This window comes from Oratosquilla oratoria, chromosome 29 (genome assembly GCF_046742065.1).
Source record: "Oratosquilla oratoria isolate Oo_2021 chromosome 29, ASM4674206v1, whole genome shotgun sequence".
NCBI lineage: Eukaryota > Metazoa > Arthropoda > Malacostraca > Stomatopoda > Squillidae > Oratosquilla > Oratosquilla oratoria.
This window is the reverse complement of record NC_134805.1, coordinates 548,487-567,500: the sequence shown is the minus strand read 5'-3', so window position 1 is coordinate 567,500 and position 19,014 is coordinate 548,487. Positions and strand designations below refer to the sequence as shown.

Sequence of the window (19,014 nt, the reverse complement as noted above, 5' to 3'; positions counted from 1 at the left end):
AAAGGAATCAAAAGCAGAAGTCTGGCAGAAAATTGGTAATGATTTGAGAGAGGATATGGAAGGAACAAGAAAGCTGCTCTACAATATGGCAAGAAACTATAGAAAAGAGAAAAACGAAGGTGCCTATGCAGTAAAGGATGAAAATGGAGTGATGTTGGTGGAAACAAATCAAATTACAGAAAGATGGAAAAAAAAATTGAGAACCTACTCAATGCTGGACAAGAAAATATGGAAATGCAGGAAGAAAATCAGATGGAGTTCTTAGAAGGTGAAAATGATGAAATTACAGTTGCGGAGGTTCAGGCGGCTATCCAAAGAATGAAAAATGGAAAAGCATGTGGTGAGGATGAGATACATATAGAATTCATTAAAGCAATGGGTGAGTTGGGTGCGAACTGGTTGACCAGAATTATGAATGTCGCGTGGAAAAATGCTGAAATATCAGATGACTGGAGTAAAGCGGTCGTATGCCCAATTTTCAAAAAAGATGACCGCACAAATTGCAATAATTACAGAGACATATCGTTGCTATCGCATGTGGGCAAAGTATATGAGAGAGTCATAGAGAGAAGACTGAGAATGGCTGTAGAGGAAAGATTTGGGGAATGGCAGCATGGTTTTAGACCACAAAGAAGCACACTGGATATGATTTTTACATTGAAAATGGTTTTGGAAAAGAACAGGGAGTGGAACATCGACAAGTTTGCTATCTTCATAGATATGGAGAAAGCATTTGATAAGGTACCTAGGGAAGAAATCTGGAGAGCACTGGAGCATCAAGAATACGATGTTCCAGCAAACCTGAAAAGGGCAATTAAGAGTATATATAGGAAATGTGAAAATAAAGTGAAGCTAAGGGATGGGGATACAACATGGTTCCAGGTCAGGACAGGGGTAAGACAAGGAGGAGTGATTTCCCCACTGCTGTTCATAATTTTCATGGACAGATGTATGAAGGAAATAAACCATGGCAACAACACGATAACGCTGGCATATGCAGATGATGTTGCCGTGATATGCAGCAGCGAAGAGGAACTACAAGAGATGACAGGAAGATGGAATAAAGTTATGAATGATAATGGTATGAAAATTAACATTAATAAAACAGAAGTCATGAGTATCACGAGGATTAAGAGGAACATAGAAATAAGAATAGGAGAGGCCCAGTTGAAACAAGTAAGCGAATTTGAATATCTTGGGGTGGAAATTAATGAACAGAATAATCAGGAAATCGAAATAAATAACAGAATTAATCAATTTAATAAGAACTTTGGTATGCTTTCGGTGTTGTTCAGAGACCGCAATGTCCCTAGAAAATGAAAGGTACTGATGTGTACAACAGTATTAAGACCAATTTTGCTTTATGGATCAGAAACATGGACAATGACAAGCAAAACAAAGAGTAAAATCGTTGCTGCAGAAATGAAAGTTCTAAGGAAAATCAAAAGAGTGTCTAGACTGGACCGATTGAGAAACATGGACATAAGAGCAGAATTGAATGTAAAGAATATACTAGAACATATAGAAGAAAATCGCTTGAGATGGTATGGACATGTGCAGAGGATGGAGGATGGGAGACTGCCCTGGGCTGCACTTCATATGCGGCCGGAAGGTAGAAGACCGGTGGGCAGGCCTAGAAAAAGATGGATGGAAGGAGTTAAGGAAGCTTTGGCGATTCGAGGAGAAGACCTTACAGAGATACTGCAAAATGAAGTCTACAGAGATAGAGAAAGATGGAGAGAAATTAGGAAACGAGGACCACTGGCTGACAGGAGATAATCCTACCAGGCGGATGGTAAGAGTGTTAAGAATAAAAATAATAATAATAATAATAGTAATAATAATAATAATAATAATAATAATAATAATAATAATAATAATAATAATAATAATAATAATAATAATAATAATAATAATAATAATAACGATAATAATAATAATAATAATAATAATAATAATAATAATAATAATAATAATAATAATAATAATAATAATAATAATAATAATAATGATAATGATAATAATAATAATAATAATAATGATAATGATAATAATAATGATAATGATAATAATAATAATAATAATAATAATAATAATAATAATAATAATAATAATAATAATAATAATAATAATAATAATAATAATAACAATGATAATAATAATAATAGTAATAATAATGATGATGATGATGATGATGATGATGATGATGATGATGATGATCATCATCATCATCATCATCATCATCATCATCATCATCATCATCATCATCATCATCATCATCATCATCATCATCATCATCATCACCATCATCATAATGATAATAATAATGATAATGATAATAATATTAATAATAGTAATAACAATAATAATAATAATAATAATAATAATGATAATAATAATAATGATAATAATAATAATAATAATAATAATAATAATAATAATAATAATAATAATAATAATAATAATAATAATAATAATAATAATAATAATAATAATAATAATGCGGAAAGAAGAAAGATATGCTGAAAGAGTTTCTTTACCCATCCTGGACAACCTATGATTTATCCCTCTTTGATTATATCTGTCTGTTGCTCATGGTAACAAATGTCTCAGCCTTTCTTCTCATAATGATATCTCAATATGTGTAGCTGAAGTTACTGATCTAAGCTGTGATTACGAACAGGCAGATACAAGGCAGTTACAGTGAGTCCTGTTACAGATGTCACGGTATTAGCTGTTGGATATGACTATTGTATTGATAGACGTGCTAATAGACGTTTCATTGATATATCTCACATATCCAATACCCATGGTCCTAGTAGATGTCGTGCTATTATATTGGCATACATGTTTTTACTGGATGTGACAGCAGTAATTCGTTTAAAGTTAATGGTAAAATTAAACCTCTCCAATTAATGTTAAATTCTGAGAAGACAATCAATTGTTTTCATAGGTTGGGTGCAGACTGAAAACAGAATGCCAAAAGGTAAAGAATGCTCATTATAACACCTTTAGATTGTTGCGTAAATCTGACAAGGCTCTGCCCCCCCCCCCCCCAATACTGATAGTCTATAACAGCATTCTAGAGGAGCATCGTATCAGAAGATGTTTAGAACAAAATATAAATGCCCCCAATCCTTCAAATCATGGTGGGTAATTAGAAGATGGCGTAGTGCTCAGCAATGTGTAGATGTTAAATCTTTCAACTCCATCTGAGATAAATATGGATATTCTGTGTATCAGAAGAGTTCATGCAATGATCAGATTTGCTCTTGCAGGAAAAGAAAATTGCCCTGTACCGACCTTTTCCAATTTAAAGACCAATGTAAAGTACCACTTCTAAACACCAGGAACGAAAGAAGTTATCGGAGCAGGTAGCATGATTCGCAAGAGTCGCCGCCTACCAGACCCCTCGAGTCAACCATCAACAAACCAGGGCGGACCAGATCACCCTACATCGCCAGCGCATCTGGTATTGCATACGGGAGGAGCTACAGGACGACTTCCTCGAACAATAGTGCAAACACTGTGGCCTTCACACAAGTAGCCCATTGGTCCACTACTTGCTGTCTTGTCCCACCACTGTGAAATTGAGGCAATGTATAGCAAATGTGGGCACTTTACGGTGCAGAGAAGCCAGAGCCGCCTTCCTCGTACAGAAAGCACAACAAAACGGAAGCGTGCGGGTGGAAGTGGCGCGATTCCACCTCGTTGAATAAATGAAAAAAAAAAATGTTTCTCGACTGAAAGACACGTCCCCCCAAAAAAAATAAAATAAAAAAGTTTCTCGACTGATAGACATACCCCTCTCTCAGAAAAGGCGCAATGGAGCAAACCTCCAGTGAAAGGCGAGTGACCCGCTCATCTGTTATGAAGATTTGAATTAAAAAGAAAAATGTAAAATTCTTCCAATGGTAACTTCTTCTCGGCACTATCACTGAAGATGATGCACGAAAGCTCTCTGCTTCGTTTGTGTGTTGTGAACACATGTTTCTAGTATTTCTATTGTATATAAACACACACATACACATACATGTACACACACACACACACACACAAATACACACACACACACACACACACACACGCACACACACACACGCACACACACACACACACACACACACACACAGCGTCAACCGGAGTTCCGTAGGCTGCCGAATAAGACGAAAATTCTCAATAGTGCAAGGAAAACAAGAAGCCTAGGTTGTATTGAGTGGGAGGGGGAGTACTTGTGGTTGCCCAAAATGATCTCTGTGCAGTGTTAAATGTCTCTGTCGAGAGAAAATGCAAGGAAACCAAGGCGGATCAAGAGAAAATGGCGACGAGTTTGAGTCGAATGTTGAACAATGATGATCCTTTTTTCTGGATTTGGTAAGTACGAAAGAAGAAATTTGAGTCGAATCATAAATATGAAAAGGGAGATGAGTTTTAATAGAAACTCATAGGAGAAAGAATTCATGAAGTTAAGGAAAGAGATTGTGAATTGATGGAAAGACGATTTCGAAGTAAACAGAGAGGTATGTGATCTAAAGAAAGAAATGCTGAAATAGATAACGAGCTAAACGAGGTTAAATGTGAAAATGAAAAGATAAAAACAATACCACTAATAGTGAGAATCTAAAAAAAAAAAGGTAAATCATAAAATACAGGCAATTTGTGAAAGATCTGAAGAAAATTTAAGTGAGGAAAATTTGCATAAGATTAAGAAATGGAATGAAAACAGAGAAATCGAAGAGATAGCTTTTAAAGAAATAGCACAACAAATGCAGGAGAATGCAAAGGACAAGTATTCAAGTAATCAAAGAAAAAGCAAATTGGGTCAGAGATACAGTGGATAGAAAAAAGTGTATTGTAGTATATGCATTAAAGGAAAAACATGGTCTGGTTAGGTACTTTAGAGAAAAAGCAGAAAAAGAAATAGGAAAGACAATTCTAAAGAAAGTAGAAGACAATTACCAAGAAGTAGAAAAGGAAATAGAAGAAGTATATAGAATGGGACTAATATTCTAAAGAAAGATATCGACCTCTAATGATAAAACTAAGATCACAAATGGTAGCAGAAGACATACTGGCAAAATTAGGTGTGTTAGCAAAGAGTGAACATTACAACATTATATAAAGAGAAATGAATGTTGAGGAAAGAGAAAGAGAGGAGATACTAAGAGGTGAAACAAAAAATGAATAAATTAATAAGTAAATAAATAAATAAATAAGTATATAAAAACGTGGAAAGAACGGAGACCGAAAGCAAGGAGTTCTATTGGAAAGTCATAGACATGAGACTGAGAAAATGGTACACGACGATCGTGGTGTGTACAAGAAAAACAGGAAAAGGTGTATACTAAGTGGTGGTTCAACAGAAGATGCAGTGGGGCGAAATATAGAAGAGAAAATATAAAAATCTGTTAAGTGGCAAATATATATAAACCATAGAAATGAATATGTAAAAGTACGCAGAGAGGAAAAAAGAAACCACGAAAAAAAATATCATAGACAAATGTAAAAATCAACCCAAACTATTCTATAGATTAGTAAATGGTAAACTTAGAAATAAACAGGAAATGCTGAAACTGCAGAGGAAATTGGAATATACAGAAGATTTAGAAATGGCTGAAGTCATGAACAATCACTTCAAGTCGGTTTTCACTAAAGAAGTATAGCGTTGGGACGAAGGAAGTGAAGTGCAACCCCCCACCCCGCATGAGGTAAATAAAAATTACACAAAAAGAAATAATGGATCAACTAACGAACTTTGATGTCAGGAAATCACACGGCCAAATTAGATGCTAAAAGAATATAAAGAAGAGTTAATGGACAAAATATATAACGTAATAAGTTGCTCACTCATAGAAGGAAAAATACCAAATGACTGAAAACATGTCAATATTGTAACATACATAAGATCATAAGAATGAACGAGACTGCAAGAGACCATAAGGCCTACACTAGGCAGTTCCACATCCATCACCACCTGTCATCCCCATCTATAAAGTTGTCTAATCGTTTCTTAAAACAAGTGATAATTTTAGCGCTCACTACACTAAGTCTATTCCATTCGTTGACCACCCTATTAGTACTATTAGTAAACAAATTCTTTCCTATTTCCTTCTTAATTCTAAATTTGTCCTGCCCTGTTGTCTTAATATGATGGCCTTGTTTGCATCACCCTTGTTAAATCCTTTGATCCACTTGAACACCTCAATTAGATCACCCCACACTCTTCGTCTTTCCAGAGAGTGTAAGTTATAGTGCCTAAGCCTCTCTTCGTAAGGCAAATTTCTGAGTCCATGTATCATTTTGGTCATTCTTCTCTGTACTGATTCTAGTGAATTGATGTCCATTCTATAGGACGGAAAAGAAAAATGTACCGCATAGTCAAGGATGGGTCTAACTATCGCTAGAGTTTGATAATTTCCTTTGGACTTCTATTCGTTACCGTCCTAGCAATAAAATCTTATGCTCCTGGCGTTAATGCACTGTTTCCTGGTTTTAAGGTCCGGACTCACTAGAACTTCCAAGTCTCTCTCGCACTTAGTTTTATCTAAAAGCGTGTTATCTAAGCTGTATCTATTTTTGGATTGTGTAGCCCTACGTTTAATACGCTACATTTTGAGATATTGAAGTTCATTTGCCATTTCACCGACCATGTGAACAATTTGCTAAAATTCATCCTCCAGAATCTCTGTGTCGTCTCCTGACCTAATTAGGCGTCCTATTTTAGTGTCGTTTGCAAACTTACTAACATCACTATTTATCCCATCGTCTAAGTCGTTTATGTACATAATGAACAACAAGGGACCCAAAACCGAGCCCTGGAGAACTCCCCTAGTAACATTGCCCCACCAAGATTTTACTCCATTTATGGTGGCCCGCTGTTTTCTGTTACTAATCCAAACTCTAATCCATTCAAACACTTTTGCTCCTATGCCATGGGCTTTCATTTCATTTAGTAGTCTCTTGTGTGACACCTTGTCGAACGCTTGCTAAAGTCAAGGTAAATAACATCGTATTTATCATTGTTATTTGACGCTTTATATACTTTAGTGTAAAAGGATAGAAGATTAGTCACATATGACTTACCCTTGGAGAAATCGTGCTGTGTGTCATGAAATAAATTATGTCTCAGTGTGGTCTCTGAGTCTAATTACTATTATTGATTCAAGCATTTTACCTATAACCGATGTCAAACTGATTGGCCTGTAGTTGCATATAGACGATTCATCTTCTTTCTAAAAAACAGGAACAACGTTTGCCTGCCCCCAAGCAGTAGGCACAAAACTAATGTGTACTTTCTTCATCTCCACTGAAAATCAAATCGCAGTCAGGTACCTTATCTAGCCTCTCATTAGTAAACACCGAGAGAAAATATTTGTTAAACTCCTCACTCATTCCCCCCCCCCCCGATTCTATCATGACATTTTCATCGTTTTTAATTAGGCCTATTCTTTCTTTATTTTATGTTCTGTAGAGATAAAAGAAACCCTTTGGGTTGGATCTTGGTTGACTGGCAACATTAATTTCATAGTTACGTTTCGCTGTACGAGTACTCTTTTTAACCAGTTTTGCCATTTCATTTCCCTGTTTTTTATTTTTACGTAAAGTCCTCTTTTCATTCCGATCTCATGTTTCAATCTGTCCGTCATCCATTTGGGAGTATTGCTATTCCTCCTTATTGACTTCAGTGGGATAAATGTATTTCGTGCATTAATAATTAAATCAATTAGATTGCCATACATTTGATCGAAATCATTAACCTGGATGTTGACCCCCCGCCCCAAGTGACCTGACCCAAGGTATTCATATTACCCTCCGTGACCCGACCCCTGGTCATGACCTGACCCATTGTCATGTCCCGACCCCTTACTGCGCCGATGATGTCGGAACCATCCATATGACATTTCATATTCAATTTCAAATAGGTTTTTATATAGTCAAAGTTGGCTCTCCTGAAGTCTGATACTTGGACGTTATTCGTACTTTTTAATTCTCCCCAAATAATATCTAATCTTATTTCTTGATGATCGCTAGAGCCTAGACTATCTCCCACTTTTACGTTACTCATTAGGTGCTCATTATTAGTTAAAAGTAAGTCCAGAGTATTTTCTCCCGTCGTAAGATCGGTAATTATTTGTTTTGGGAAATTATCCTGCACCACATCTAAGAATTTTTTTGCTTTCTGATCTCCTACTAAAATTTCCCAGACAGTGTTTCTATAATTAAAATCTCCCGTGATCACAACATTTTTGCACTGGGAAGCTCTGCAAATTTCATGAATCAGGGGATCAGTCTGCTCAATGCTGAAGTTAGGGGATCTACACAGGACGCCAATAATAACTTTCTTATGCTTGCCTATAATCTCCACCCAAATAGATTCTGTACTGTCCTCCTCCTTAATCGAATTGTTGATAATACAGTTGTATTTTTAACGAAAAGTACTACTCCTCTCCCACTCCTGCCAACCCTGTCCTTGTGAAAAAAAATTATATCCTTCTTTTTTGATTTCCGGAAAGAAATGTTTATCAGCCATGTTGATCCAGGATTCAGTAATAGCTATGATATCAAAATTCTCTACGCATTGTAACTATTACTAACCATCACCTACCACGCACGTGATCCACATGCTTGCAACATAGCGAGACTCCCCTCTTGCTTACCTTGCATTTCCCAGAACATACATCTAACACAGCACATTTCAAGACAAACAAAATATAGATACCCAATGTCACCAGACTAACCTATTAAAAGTCCTTTATTATAACTGCCCTATTATATTACCCATAAACTAACATATATATAATATACCTAACAACATCCACCAACTATAGGACTAACCCTCATATATAAAACTGACCCCAATGCATAGAATAGTGAGACTAACGCCTTTAGTTACAACAACCCACTAACCCCCTATATAACCTATAACACCCATGTCACGAACGCCAGAGCTGGGTAGGTGAAGAGCCTACCGGCCAGACGCCAAGAGCTGGGTAGGTGAAGAGCCTACCGACCAGACGCCAGAGCTAGGTAGGTCAAGAACCTACTGGCCAAAGCTAGGCAGGCCGAGAGGCTGCCAGCCAGTTGTGCCCTAGCCTGGCACATATTGTAATCCGCCCACAGGGGCCATTTGTACCTTGTATTATTTGTAACCAGATTGCCTTCATTGTTAATAAATAGAAGAAAACTCCCGTTTTGGAGTTTATCTCGCCCACATTAAGTCCCCACAACCATTTATCGGTTACAGCATGCTTTACCTCGCAGTAAATTAATTTTGTTTATTACGCTTCTGCTATTTGTATATTAAACTTTGAATTTATCCTCCTAAGCTGTTTCTATGGCCTAAACTATATTTCGATAACCCCCCCCCCTACTCCCACGTAATCTACCCGGAAAAAAACGGTAGGATGCCTACTTCTCGCTCAAGGGATTCAGCAAGGAGCCGAAATCCTCTGGGCGACAAGTGCATCCCATCCCTTGTATATAGATGATTCTTACCGTAAAAGCGATACCCGTTTGTCGACAAATGTCCATTCATTGGCCTTACAATGTTTTGCCAGCCTGCAATTCATTGTAATAGCCCTGGAATGCCACATGCCTCCAACTCTACGCCTCGGAAGGATTTCACATACAACAGGAACACCCCCTTATTTCTAAACTTGTCTAGCGCATCCCGGAACCGCGCAAACAATTCCTCACTCCCTAACTTACCTATGTCATTGTCCCCAGCACTCAAGCAAACGACGGGGTCCCTACCTTCCCCTACTAAATACTCCTCAATCCTATCTCTAACATCACCTATCCCCGCCGGGGAAACACACCTGCGTCCTATGTTTCCTATCTTTATCACAGAAAGCCCTGTCAAAGTACCTCACTTGGCTGTCTCCTACAACCAAAATCTTACCTGTGGGCAGGGATCCAGCGTCTGCCCTTCCATTCTTCTCTTGAATTTCCTTTTTTACTTCTTCCTGTAGACCCGCGAGAACTTGCATTTTGTTTCTCTTTACTTTACTCTGGGTCGCAAAGGATTGAAATGTTCCAAATAGGGTCGCCCAAGAAAAAGTTTGAGAACCACTGTTCTAACACAACCACTCTCCATATCACTATTTGAAGAAGCTACCCAGTTGACTTGACCTGAGTGACGGCTACTGCTCAATATACTGTATAAAAGAAGAAACAAAGAAGAACCAATAAATTGCAGACCGGTCTCCCTTACAAGCACTGTAGCCAAAATTTGTATTAAAAAAATCAAGAATAGATGGATAAAACACCTGGAAGAAAACAATATGATAAACCCGAGACAGTTTGGATTCAGACAGGGAGGATCATGTGCCACAAACTTAATCTATTTCTACTGAAGACTAATAGATATAATACAATAAAGGATGGATGGGCTGATTGTGTTTTCCTAGCCTTACATAAAGCCGTCGACAAAGTACCACACATTTTTTTTTTTTAATCTGAAAAACATAGGAGGGATACAAAGTAAATTACTAAACTGGATGGGGGGTTTCATTCATGGCAGAAAAAATAACAGTTGTGCTCAGAGAAAAGAGTTTAGCTTGAGAGGTGATTAGAGGAATTCCACAGGGATCAGTATTGCCTCTAATAATATTCGCTATTTATGTGAATGACATGGATGTATATGTGGAATGTTGCATGAACTTCTTTGCAGATGATGCTAAATTGCTGAAGAAAGTGAATACAGAAACATATTGTGAATCACAACAAAGACCTGAACAAGGTTTGAACATGGAGTTGGAAATGGGAAGTAAACTTCAACAATAAGAAATGTAGCATAATGGAGTTCGGGGAAATTATGAATATATATATATATATATATATATATATATATATATATATATATATATATATATATATATATATATATATATACCTTCTTACCAATGTCCTGTTGAGCATTAAAGCTTGTCAGTCGTTCTGCCGTATGTAGCCCCTCCTTCTGATCCTGTCCTCATATAGATGCTGGTGTTCGATGTCTTCAAGATTCTCTCCCCTGGCTTCCACTGCTCTAATAATGTTGTCCTTCCACCTCACTCTGGGTCTACCTACTGCTCTTGTTCCTTCAGGTCTCCACTCATAATATTTTCTTGGATATCTGTTTATGTTCATTCTTTTCATATGACCAAACCATCGTAGTTGTCCTTTTTCAATTAATTTTAGGATATTTTCCACTCCTAATTCTTGTCTGATGGAAACATTCCGAATTCTGTCTCTTCTGGTGACATTCCTTATTAATTCTAAAACTTTCATTTCTGTTGCTCAAATTTTATTTCCAACCTTGGTGGTAAGCGACCAAGCCTCGTGCCCATATGTAAGTATAGGTCGTAGTATACTCGTATATAAGATGGTCTTTACTTTCCTTGGCACGTGGCAGTCTTTAATGAGTGGATATAGTAAGTAGAGAGTCGCATTAAACTTCGTGATCTTGTTATTCATCTCAATCAAGGTATCATTTTCTGTGCCGAAAACTACTCCTAAATATCTAATGTGATTTGTTTGGTTCAAAATTGTATTTCCTAATTTCATATGCATGTCTTCTTGGTTTTTACTCAGCAGCATAACCTCTGTTTTTCTCTTATTAATTTTCATAACTTTGGCTGATAATTCTTCATTCCAAACTAAAATGAACCTCTGTAACACTTCTTCAGTTTCTGCTATCAATGCCAGATCGTCTGCGTAGCCAAATGTTTCTCCTTCCGCTCTTCTCGTCACTAACTTGCCACAATAGTCCATGAAAATGATGAATAAGACTGGGGAAAGCACACATCCTTATTTTACTCCTGAAGTTATACTGAACCATTCCCCATTTCCCTGCTGGATTTTAACGCGGCATACATCGTTTATGTACGTGTTTTTTATTACCCTTTTAAGTTTGGGAGGAACGTTATACTCTTCTTTATCCAAGATGCACCACAAGATCTTTCTGGGAACCCGATCGAATGCCTTTTCCAGGTCGACGAAAGCTAAGTAAACTTTTCTATTCCATTCCCAGTTTTTCTCAGAAAGCATTTTTAAGGCAAAAATTAGATCGATGGTAGATCTTCCAGGTCTAAAACCATATTGCCATTCGTCGAAGCTGTCCTCTACTGCCCCCCTTAATCTCTTTTCTAATATTCTTTCATAAAGTTTTGCTATATGTGGTATTAAGGCTATTCCTCTGTAGTTTTTACAGTCAGTTTTGTCTCCTTTGTTTTTATATATAGGGCATATTATTGATCTATTCCAGTCTTTAGGTACTCTTCCTTCATCCCAGCATTTGTTCAAGATGTCCTTTACCCATAGAATTCCATCTTCCCCGATGTTTTTTAAAATCTCAGATGGAATCATGTCTTCTCCTTCTGCTTTGCCATTTTTCATTCGATTTAAGGATGATTTTATCTCTTCAACGGTAATTGGATCGTCGTCCGATTCTAAGAGTTCCTCTACATTGTGCTCTGGCTCATTTTGTTCTACATTATTTTGTATATTCAACAAGTTTTCGAAGTAGTTTTTCCATCTACTATCAATTTTCTCGGTGTCTGTTCGTAGCTCTTCTCCATTTTCATCTTTAACAGTATGTGATGCTGGTGCTGATTTCTTTCTGTAATTTTTAGCCAAGTTGTAAATTAGCTTTCTAGTTCCTAGTAAATCCGGTGCAAGATCTCTCCCAATTTTCTCCCATGTTTTATCTTTTTCCTGGTTCTTTACTCTCTCCGCTTCTCTTCTAGCTTCAATGTATTCCAGTCTATTGTCCATTTGCCTTGTTCTCATCCATTTCCGAAATTTTCTCATTTTCATTTTGACAGCTTCTTTGACCTTTTCTGACCACCAAGGTGTTTGGTTTTTCTTTTTACCGTATGATGTCTTACATTGGACTATTTCCTCTGCGATTTTTGTGACAGTTGAATGGAAGGCTTTCCAGTCCGGTATCCAGACATTTGGGCACACGACATGTGGGCACAGGACATTTAGGCACTAGACATTTGGGCACACGACATTTGGTCACAAAGTACTGGATGCGACATTTGGGCACAGCATAATTCGTGCTGTATATTACGATCTCAAACCAAGAAAAAATAATAAAAGATTATTCTTTTGAACAGCAGGCATGAACATTTTAAATTAGGCATGAATAATTTATATTAGTTGGGTTTTACTATGCCACGTGACGAATACAAAAAGATGATAAATTACTTAGTTTCCTGCCATCAACTTTCAGACATATATATGAGAATCACACAGCATCAGACATGCATTGTTTCTGATTCTCTATGAATAAGAAAGGAAAAAAACATGAAAAATATATAATGACGAAATAAAAAATAATCCAAATAACTAAAATGTTATGTGTAAGTGAGCAAAGAATCAATGATTTTATACGAATATCAATTTATTTTTGGATAGTTTCACATAACCAAGACAAAGAGCAATGAAGGACTATCAGTGTTACAATTATAAAGGGCACACAGAAGGGTTTCACCCGAACTTTATGTTTTTGCATAGGTGTGTGTAGGAACTTCATCTAGTAATTGGTTGAATGATCGAAAACAGAGAGTTGTTTTAAATGGAAAAACTTCTAGACGGAAAAATGTTACAAGTGGAGTTCCTCAGGGTTCCGTTCTTGGGCCACTTTTATTCATAGTATATATAAATGATATAGACCATGGACTACTGTTTCCAAATTTGCTGATGATACAAAACTGTGCGGAATGGCAAATGATCACTTAAACCAATTAGATATTCAAGAAGGTTTAGATGAATTACAGCAATGGTCTGAAAAATGGCTAATGAACACAAGTAAATGCAAGGTAATGCACATAGGTAAAAAACTAACAGTAAGTACGATTACAAGTTATTTGGAAATTCGTTAACAAAAGTGGATAGTGAAAAAGATCTCGGCGTAGATCAGATGTGGGAAATATTTCAAAATACGCTCACTAAGATGATTCAAACTTACATTCCTTTTAAGGACAGACGTCCCCCAAATCAGGCTCGCCCAAAGTGGCTCGACAAAGAAACTGAAAAAAGTATTGCTAAAAAGAGACAGGCTTATAAGAAATATAAGTGCTCGGGTGCATCTAATGACTATGAAAGTTATGTATCAATACAGAGAGATTTAAAAAAGACAATAAGAAAAAGAAAACGACAATACGAAATGAACATCGCTGAGAAATCCAAAGAGAATCCCAAAGAATTCTATAGTTACATTAGAGATAAAAAGGTTGTTAGGAATCACATTGGTCCACTATTATCTGCTGACGGTCAACTTGAATATTCAAATGAAGGAATGTGTAATATCTTAAACAATTATTTTAGCTCGGTATTCGTAAACGAAACACCTCAAAGTGAATTCCAAACTGAAACCTGTGAAAAGTCTGGGGTAAACTTACTCACTACGGTAAATATAACAAAAGAAAAAATTAAAAGGTGTATAGACAAACTCAAAGTTAATAAAACACCAGGGCCTGACGGTTGGCATCCAAGAATCTTAAAGGAAATGAAAAATGAGATTGTTGTTCCATTAGAAATTATTTTCAAGAAATCCATCATATCCGGAGATGTCCCAAGAGAATGGAAGCTAGCTAACGTTACTCCCATATTCAAAAAAGGTGACAAAAAGAAACCAAATAACTATAGGCCTATAAGTTTGACTTCGATCGTAGGAAAAATAATGGAAACTATCATCAGAGATGATATCGAATATCATTTAGAAAGTAACCGTTTGATAAATGATAGCCAGCATGGTTTCAGACGGAAACGTTCCTGCCTGACTAACTTACTCGAATTCTACAACACAGTTGTCTCGAATTATGACAAAAGAAACAATATAGATTTAACATATCTAGACTTTGCAAAAGCTTTTGATACCGTCCCACACGAAAGACTACTTACTAAATTAGCTTTGCATGGAATAAGTGGTAGCCTATTAGGTTGGACTAGTAATTGGTTGAAAGGTCGAAAACAGAGAGTTGTTTTAAATGGAAAAACTTCTGGATGGAAAAATGTTGCAAGTGGAGTTCCTCAGGGTTCCGTTCTTGGGTACTTCTATTCATAGTATATATAAATGATATAGACAATGGACTAAAATCTACTGTTTCCAAATTTGCTGATGATACAAAACTGTGCGGAGTGGCAAATGATCACTCAAACCAATTAGATATTCAAGAAGATTTAGATCAATTACAGCAATGGTCTGAAAAGTGGCTAATGAAATTTAACACAAGTAAATACAAGGTAATGCACATAGGTAAAAATAACAGCAAGTACGATTACAAGTTATTTGGAAATTCGTTAACAAAAGTGGATAGTGAAAAAGATCTCGGCGTAATTATCAGTAACGACCTCAAATCATCCAAGCAGTGTATTTCAGCCTCTGAGAAAGCAAATAAGATTCTGGGATTGATTGCGCGATCTTTTGATTTCAAAAGTCCATCACTCATTAACAAGCTATATAAATCGTTAGTTCGTCCACATTTGGAATATGCTGTTTCCGTATGGTCACCGAATCTCATTAAAGACATTGACAGACTGGAAAAAGTACAACGGCGAGCCACAAAACTGATTCCAAATATCAAAAATAAATCATACGAAAATCGACTTAAGCACATGAATCTGTTTTCCCTAAAAAAGCGTAGACTCAGAGGTGACTTGATACAGGTCTTTAAGATTTTAAAGGGAATTGACAACATCAAAAGTGACCAAATTTTCACATTGAATGAGAATCAGACAAGAAACAATGGTCTCAAACTGTCCGGAAATAGATTCAATTTGGAAGTAGGTAGAAACAACTTTGCCAACCGTGTAGTTAATGAATGGAATAAACTTCCTGCACAGGTAGTGCAATGTAGTTCAGTTCGAAGCTTTAAGAATCATTTAGATAAATACCTAAGTAAGATGCTGTAATGATTATAATTTATGTTATATTATTTGTTTTTGTTATAATTTGTCTGTCTGATTTTCATTTATTATTAGTTATATGTCAATTTATAATCATTTACTATTTACCTTTTTGTTTGTTATTCAACTATACCTATGCATTTATTTATGTATTTTATTTGTTATTTTTACATTATTATAGTTTTAATTTATTATTATTATTATTATTTTTTTTTATTTTTTTTTTTTTGCATCCGACCTAGATATGGATCAAAAGGTCTCCTGTCGGCATGCTCCGCCTTTGTAATCCTTTGTAATCAGTAACGATCTCAAATCAACCAAGCAGCGTATTTCAGCCTCTGAGAAAGCAAATAAGATTCTAGGACTGATTGCGCGATCTTTTGACTTCAAAAGTCCATCACTCATTAACAAGCTATATAAATCGTTAGTTTGTTCACATTTGGAATATGCTGTTTCCGTATGGTCACCGAATCTCATTAAAGGCATTGACAGACTGGAAAAAGTACAACGGCGAGCCACAAAACTGATTAAAAAAAATATATGTTTTCCCAAAAAAGCGTAGACTCAGTGGTAACTTGATACAGGCCTTTAAAATTCTAAAGGGAATTGACAACATCAAAAGTGACAGAATTTTCACATTGAATGAGAATCAAACAAGAAACAATGGTCTCAAACTGTCCGGAAATAGATTCAATTTGGAAGTAGGTAGTAAAAACTTCGCCAACCGTGTAATTAATGAATGGAATAAATTTCCTGCACAGGTAGTGCAATGTAGTTCAGTTCGAAGCTTTAAGAATTATTTAGATAAACACCTAAGCAAGATGATGTAATGATTATGATTTATTTTATATTATTTGTTTTTGTTTTGTCATCATTTGTCTGTTTGATTTCACTTATCATTAGTTATATGTTAATTTATTATCATTTACTATTTACCTGTTTGTTTATTATTTAACTATACCTATGCATTTATTTATGTATTTTATTTGTTGTTTACATTATTATAGCTTTTATTTATTAATTTATTATCATTATGATTTTTTTGCATCCGACCTAGATATGGACCAAAAGGTCTCCTGTCGGCATGCTCCGCCTTTGTAATCCTTTGTAATCTTACCAGAAGGGCTTCACCCGAATTTCTGCTTGACTGTAGGTACTTCACTTTTTGGGTTAGGCTGATTCAACATGGAAGTTTGGCATGAAGGGCTTCCCTAGTAGACATATATTTGTATATAAGGCCTTTTCTACAGCAAAGTTCAAATCAGTCTAACATGGAGTTCATACAGAGTAGCCGAGGAGGAAAGAAATTGTGTCTTGATGGATATATGTATACTACGCACGTTACTCGCAAAGAACGGATCAGGTGGAGGTGTGTGAAGCGGGTAACCAACTGCAAGGGCGCTATCTCAACATCCCTTCAATTTGAAGATGTCAGGATAGAGCAGAGACACAACCATGACAGCAACCCCATGGAGGTGGAAGCAGCCAAAGCAAAAGCCAAACTGAAGGAGCAATCTACCCAAAGAAAAGACCCTCCAAACGTGCTGTTCACAGAGGCCCTTGCAAACATGCCTGATGACGCGAGAGGACTGATGGGAAAGGAAGCTACTGTCAAGCGTTTTGTTCAACGGCAGCGAACAAGGCAAACTCCAATGGAACCAGCGAGTATTGAGGATCTGATCATTGATGGCGAGTGGGCTGAGACAGCAAGCGATTCACCAGAGGTTCCTGATCCACGGCAATGGCCAGAATGCTGACTCAAGGATCATCCCCTATAGCCCTGAGAACCCTAGCCTATGCAAATACCTGGATGATGGATGGCAACTTCTCAATGGCACCACGTCATTTCCCCCAACTCTACATCATCAGGGTACCGCTTGGTGACACCGCAGTGACAACAGTTTATGCGCTTCTTCAAAGAAAATCACAGGAAACCTATCAAGATCTTATTCAGATAGTGTTGGACCACTGCGCCAGACAGGACCTTTATCCAGATCCGACCACTGTCCTATGCGACTTCGAACAAGCAGTCATCAGTGCTGTAAGGGTTGTCCTTGGTGAGCACGTTCAAGTTCGTGGGTGCTTTTTCCATTTGACCCAGAGTACATGGCGAAAAGTACAAGAACTTGGTCTTGTGCAGCTGTATAGCAAAAATGAAGATATGAAACTCTTTTGTGGGATGCTGGATGCGCTCGCTCTTCTGCCACTCTGTGATGTTGAGGATGGGTTTCGGTGGCTGAAGGACCTTATACCCGATGGTGCTGAGCCACTTGTCGAGTACTTCGACAGGACGTATGTGACAAGTACGTTCCGGCGGGCCCAAGCGATCCCAGGTCAGACTGGTATACGGATGAGAAGAATACCGCCACTGTTCCCTCCACATCTCTGGAATGTGCATGAGGCCACACTAAACGATGAGCCACGCACCAACAACCTCTGCGAGGCATGGAATAACAGATTCTCCAACTTGGTTGGCCACAACCATCCATCTGTGTGGAAGCTTATAGAGGCACTCAAGAAGGACGAATGTTCTGTATCAGTGACAATACAGCAGGATGCCAGAGGACAGCCACCTATGAAACGTATGCGTAAAGTCTACACCGATCTTCAGCAGACATTGAAGACCTTGTGCCAGGCTAGAGCTTCTGGAGCCAAAACAGTTGAAGAGTGCCTGAAAGGTGCCGGCCACAATATCCGCTGGAAACCTGTGAGCAATGTTGATGAACCAGAAATCTGAAGATCTGTGGTCTCCAAATCCTCATGGATGAATAAAGTTTTGTTTGAAATAAAATACTCATTTTATTGCTAGACTTAGTAACTTTCTTGATACAAAATATTATTCTATTGATAGGCACATCATGCATTTATGACAGTGATGAATAAACTTTAGTTTGAAAAAAGTACTCATTTTAGTGCCCGACTTAGTACGAAAGCAGTGATGTAATCTCTTGAGCCTCTGAGTTACTCAAGTGAAACAGCAGTGTGAATTAATGAAGCTCAGTTGTTGAAAAAAAAAACTAATTTGCTTGATTGTTACTATGTGCCCAAATGTCGTATCTGCCTAAATATCCTGTGCCCAAATGTCGTGGATCCCACTGCCCCCCTTCGACCCCATAG

At 37.1% G+C, this 19,014-nt stretch overlaps 2 protein-coding genes across 2 annotated transcripts in view; both read left to right on the top strand.

Annotated features, from left to right (window-relative positions):
• The window catches only part of LOC143040554 (uncharacterized), a 13,744-nt gene extending 704 nt beyond the window's left edge, over positions 1 to 13,040 (top strand). The window contains exons 1-3 of the mRNA XM_076211635.1: positions 1 to 130; positions 241 to 1,176; positions 12,903 to 13,040. The exon at positions 1 to 130 is cut by the window's left edge and continues 704 nt beyond it. Coding sequence (XP_076067750.1) covers positions 1 to 130; positions 241 to 1,176; positions 12,903 to 13,040 — 1,204 coding nt within the window. The remainder of the gene's footprint in view (positions 131 to 240; positions 1,177 to 12,902) is intronic.
• Positions 13,041 to 17,707: 4,667 nt separating this feature from the next.
• On the top strand, positions 17,708 to 18,634 carry LOC143040553 (uncharacterized). Its single transcript, XM_076211634.1, has one exon. The coding sequence runs from the start codon at positions 17,708 to 17,710 to the stop codon at positions 18,632 to 18,634; it is 927 nt and encodes a 308-aa protein (XP_076067749.1).
• Positions 18,635 to 19,014: the final 380 nt, after the last annotated feature.